Here is a 4873-nt window from a genome sequence, read left to right on the forward strand (position 1 = left end):
GCCACTGTTTGACAGTGTGAGAGCCACGACAGCTCTGGCCTTGCAGCAGGTGGGTGCAAGCAGCTGAAGGGAGGAGTGTCAGGCTTGTTCTTTTTCTACTAGTGCTGAAACAGATCTAAACAAACTGTATCTGGCTGTGATATTGGCATGTTTATGTGCTTGCAGAAGGTTTTTGCTTATGCTGGTGCTTGTTTTCATTAAATCCTGATTTCTTACGAAAGGAATTCTCATTCTAGGCCATCCACATGGAGACAGATCCCCAGACCATCAGTGCTTACCTGGTGTACCTCTCCCAGCATGCCCCAGTGGAGGAGCAGGGACAGCACAATGACCTTGCTCTGGTGAGAGGAGGGATTGTGTGGGGGACATATGGCATGTTCCAGGAGAGTGGTAGGCATGGGACTTGCTGACCACCAGGATGAGTTTTGGGGAGTGTGTTACTCCAATAACTGCATGTTTGTGTCTGTGCATGGGTTGAAGGGCAAACCTTTGTCTTTGGTTTATACAATGAAATGGTAATCAGAGCAATAACCTCTGGTGCAGCAGCCCATCAGCTGGAATGGGGAATGCAAGAGTGGATAGTGGTTTGATGGAAATCCCACCACCTGGCAGTGTTTCATAAATAAGCAGGTGCTCAACCTGCAGTCATATGTGTTTGGGGAGAGAATGGGAAGTCAGGAACTTCAATGGTGGGATATGTACTCCCCTATAACCAAAACTAGATTTCTGGGTTGATTTGTTTCTGTGAGCTTTTTTCTTTTTAGAAAAGCTTTTGGTGATTTTTTTTAACAATGATTTTTTTTCTTTTTTCTCCCTGGGTACTTTTTTTGTTGCTTTTAAGACTCATGTGGTGATAGTGCCTCTGTTTGGATACACAGAGGAGGTTGAATGATAAGCGTCAGGAGATCTTTTTCTTCAGAGTAAAGCTATGTAAAGGCTTATTTTGTAATGGGGTGCATCAGAATGCATCTGTGCTCTACTGGGGCATGCAAAGATGCATGCAAAGCACCAGCCTTTTCCCTCCTGTATCAGTTCCTGACTCCACAGGGTGATCTCCAGAGTGGTGTGTACGGGGCTGATGATGGGAATGGAGAACCTGAGGCAGTGAAACAGTGGGACCTGGCTGTGCTTTGCAGTAAACACCTCCTGGATGTTTTCTCCCTGCAGGACGTTGCCCGACTGATCGTGGAGCGCTCCACCATCATGTCCCACCTGTTCTCCAAGCTGTCCTACAGTGCTGAGTCAGATGCAGTGCTCGTGGCTCTGCTCTCCATCTTCTCGCGCTACATCAAGCGCATGCGGCAGAGCAAGGAGGGTGAGGAGGTGTACAACTGGGTGAGTGCCTTCTGCCTTGCCCCAGCAGCTCACAGGCACTGGGCAAGTTAACAGAACAGAAGCTCTTAATGGGTTACTCAATTTGGATAAATCAAGTCCAGCTCAAAAATTCCCTGATCTGAAAATAATTGGATTGTGATGTAGTATCAGAGCCAAGCCTGTGTGTTTGTAAAAAGCCTTTTTTACTTTTTCACAAGTATCTTTTGTGGCCACTGTTGGAGATGTTGTCCTTTCTCTCCCCAATTTGCTCATCCTGTCTTATCCTGCTTTTTTCCAGTCAGAGTCCCAGGATCAGGTGTTCCTTCGTTGGACTAGTGGGGAAACAGCCACCATGCACATCCTTGTGGTCCATGCCATGGTTATTCTCCTGACACTGGGGCCACCTCAAGGTCAGTGAAGTATGCTCAGATTTTTTTGAGGGGTAATGGTCAATACAGGATGGCTTTTCTCTATCTGCTGTCTCCTAACAAGTCAGACTAGTGTTAATCCTATTCACAGGCTTGACCCTTGCACTACATGTTTGTAGCTGTAAGATTTATCAGAATATTGCTGTAAAGAGTGAAAGATTTTCAGGCTTATTTATTTTTCTTTTTGCTTTCTGCAGGCAGCAGGAAATGCCAAAATAATGGTGTGTGTTCTGGTATATTGACAGAGAAGGGCAGGGCATTCTAGGTGCTTGTGAACATGGGAAATAATTTTTTATCCACTCTTAAGCAGGGGATGGTGATTTTTACACCTTACTGGATATATGGTTCCCTGAGAAAAAGCCCCTCCCTACTGCTTTCCTGGTTGACACCTCTGAGGAGGCCCTGCTGCTCCCGGACTGGCTGAAGCTGCGCATGATCCGCTCCGAGGTCCCACGGCTCGTGGATGCAGGTGAGCCTGTGCTGTGTCTGTTGGTGTTTCAAAGCCTGCTGAAAGGAAAAGGAGAGGCTTCCTTGCTCAAGTGTGCCCAGCCATCCTATTTGGATGCCTTTGGATGTAGCCATGTTACTTTTAAAGTAGGGAGTGAGTCTGAATGGATATTCCCCTTTCTGTGTATTTTAAAGGAATGGGAGACTCTGAATTGAGGTCCCATCTCTTTTACAACAATTCAATTCAAGCTATGCAATCACCAGACAATAGGCACAGCGCTGTGGAAAGCCGTGCCTAAAGGATGTAAAAGCTAAACCTCTGGTTATTCTGGTCCTCATACCACTCATCAGTGCTCTCTTTCTTCTTGGTATTCAGAGCTTTCATCCCATTTTACTAATTAAATGACAGCTGTCTATAGCCAGTGATTGAATTATTCAATAATTCCTGCCTGCAGCCATCAAGAGATAGGGTGGAAGTTATTTTTTAATACGAATGATTGCATTACTGAAGTTCTAATAAAATTAAACAGAAGATCAGATTAGCCAGTGAGTGAATTAACTGGAAGATGCAATAAGGCAGCAATGATTTGCAGAGGAAAGAAAGTATAGTAGGCAGCTGTCAGACTTCTGGCTTTAGGCTCTCTGCAGCTCTGTCATTAATGTGTCACTGTTGGTCCAGACAAAAGCATAAAGATCAGGTAATAAAGATGACCTTCCATGGACAGTTCAGAGGTCTGAGGACTCAGTGTTTGTCTATTGCAGCCCTGCAGGACCTGGAGCCACAGCAGCTGCTTCTCTTTGTTCAGTCCTTTGGAATCCCAGTTTCCAGCATGAGCAAACTTCTGCAGTACCTGGATCAGGCAGTATCTCATGACCCACAGACGCTGGAGCAGAACATCATGGACAAAAGTAAGAGCTGCAGAGGAGGCTGACTAGGCATTTAACTTTTTCTTGAACTGTTTCCATGAGTATCTCCTGTGACTTCCTTGGAAAAATCCAAGCTAGTTCAGCAAACTTTGTGCACAGGCTGCTTTGGCAGCTTGTTGTCGCTGTAGACACCTGGGTGGCCTTTGGCTGTATTTCCCAGATAGAGGAGGATTTTTTTGGATTGGAATGTACAGAGTCAGAAAGTACTTTGGAAGGTACTTTGTAAAAGAAACAAAGCTTTCAAGGCATCATGTTTACAAAGTCTGTGGGAACAGCAGATTCTCTTGTCTGTGGGGGCTGTACAGACAGCCAATTCTGTCCTGCTTTAATGAAGAGGGCAAGATGATAATGTGCTCTTATTTCCTCCTTTTCTTCAGACTACATGGCTCATCTTGTGGAGGTTCAACATGAGAGAGGAGCAACAGGAGGCCAGACTTTCCACTCTCTGCTTACTGCCTCCTTACCAGCCCGCCGAGGTACTGCCCAGGATAGCCTAAATGTCAAAGTCATCTTCCAAACTTCCCTCCTTTGTTGCTGTTGAGAGGAACAGGGAGAGATGTCTTAAAAAGCAGGCGTGTTGTGATAAACCAGCAAGCTACAGTTAGACACCAGTCCTTTGCTAGAGTTTTTTTGCTTCTGGCAAAGAGAGAAATTCCAGTATTTTTGGAGTTTATTACAGTGAGTTTTTCTGAGTCATATGGAAAAGTAGGTCTTGCTTGGAATTAAGTGAGAAGCTGCTGAATTCCTCAGTAGTTAGAGACTGTAAAGCTGAAGGTGATCTAGTGTTGGGGCTCCAGATGCTATCTACCATAACAGCATTTTCCTTTCTTTCCTTTTGTTCCTCTTGCAGACAGCGCTGAGACTGCAAGGTCAAAATCCAGTCCTGAAAACTCTCAAAATCAGAGTCGGATCCGGGCCTTGAGCCAGGTCCGTGTGCTGGGCCCAGAAGATGATCTGGCAGGCATCTTGCTGCAGGTACTGTCATAACCTCCAGCTGAGTAGCTGCTTCCCTGCAGCAGCTTTACAAAATCCATTTCTCTCAGACTTGCATCTTGTGTCTCCTTATCCTGCAGTGTTTGCAGGCAATAAATATGAAAGCCCTGATGCAATGAGGCTGTGCCATTACAGCCTGGTGGAGTTGATACTGGCAGGAATTTTCTCTTGTAGTTGGAATGTGATGTGGCTTTTGATCATGCCTGGTATTGTCAGTACCTACTAGCATGTTGCTGTCTCTGCACCTTGTTTGTTCTGTGCATAGTGCCTTTCCTCTCAGCAGTGGATGCAGGATTTGTGAAATGCTCACAGGGCCCTGGCAGCAAAGCTGTGTGCAAACAGCATTTGTACTCTGGCTTGTCTGCTTACAGAGCTTCCCTCCCTCCATTGACTCCAGAAGGAGCCTACAGGGAATTAATTGGCCAAGTCGGTTGTTGGTGTTTGGGTAGTAGGATTCCCCTGCAGTGTCAGTGTGGATAATCGTGTTGGGATTGCAGAGATGCTGCTTATGTTCATGTGCCAGGCACTAGAGTATAGAAAAGCTGTATCAGAAGGTTCCCGTTAGCCTACACTCAGTATAGCTGTAAAGGTAAATCACTCCTCAGCCTCGGGGTGTTCATGGTACAGCAATCCTTTCATTGTCAGTCATAAATGTACTCCCTGTTGTATCTCCCCAGCTTTTCCCACTGACCCCGGACCCACGGTGGCAGAACTCCAGCCTGCGGCCGCTGGCCCTGGCACTGCAGCAGTCACTGGGGCAGGAG

General features: G+C 46.2%; 1 protein-coding gene across 1 annotated transcript in view; it reads left to right on the forward strand.

The window, feature by feature from the left end:
* INTS1 (integrator complex subunit 1) overlaps window positions 1-4873 on the forward strand; it is a gene marked incomplete at its 5' end in the record, with an annotated part of 28085 nt that overhangs the window by 11279 nt on the left and 11933 nt on the right. Inside the window, 9 exons of the mRNA XM_031056562.1 lie at window positions 1-49; window positions 237-341; window positions 1168-1335; window positions 1613-1724; window positions 2053-2211; window positions 2952-3098; window positions 3494-3592; window positions 3967-4091; window positions 4787-4867. Coding sequence (XP_030912422.1) covers window positions 1-49; window positions 237-341; window positions 1168-1335; window positions 1613-1724; window positions 2053-2211; window positions 2952-3098; window positions 3494-3592; window positions 3967-4091; window positions 4787-4867 — 1045 coding nt within the window. The remainder of the gene's footprint in view (window positions 50-236; window positions 342-1167; window positions 1336-1612; window positions 1725-2052; window positions 2212-2951; window positions 3099-3493; window positions 3593-3966; window positions 4092-4786; window positions 4868-4873) is intronic.

Source organism: Geospiza fortis, unplaced genomic scaffold, assembly GCF_000277835.1.
Source record: "Geospiza fortis unplaced genomic scaffold, GeoFor_1.0 scaffold237, whole genome shotgun sequence".
Lineage (NCBI taxonomy): Eukaryota > Metazoa > Chordata > Aves > Passeriformes > Thraupidae > Geospiza > Geospiza fortis.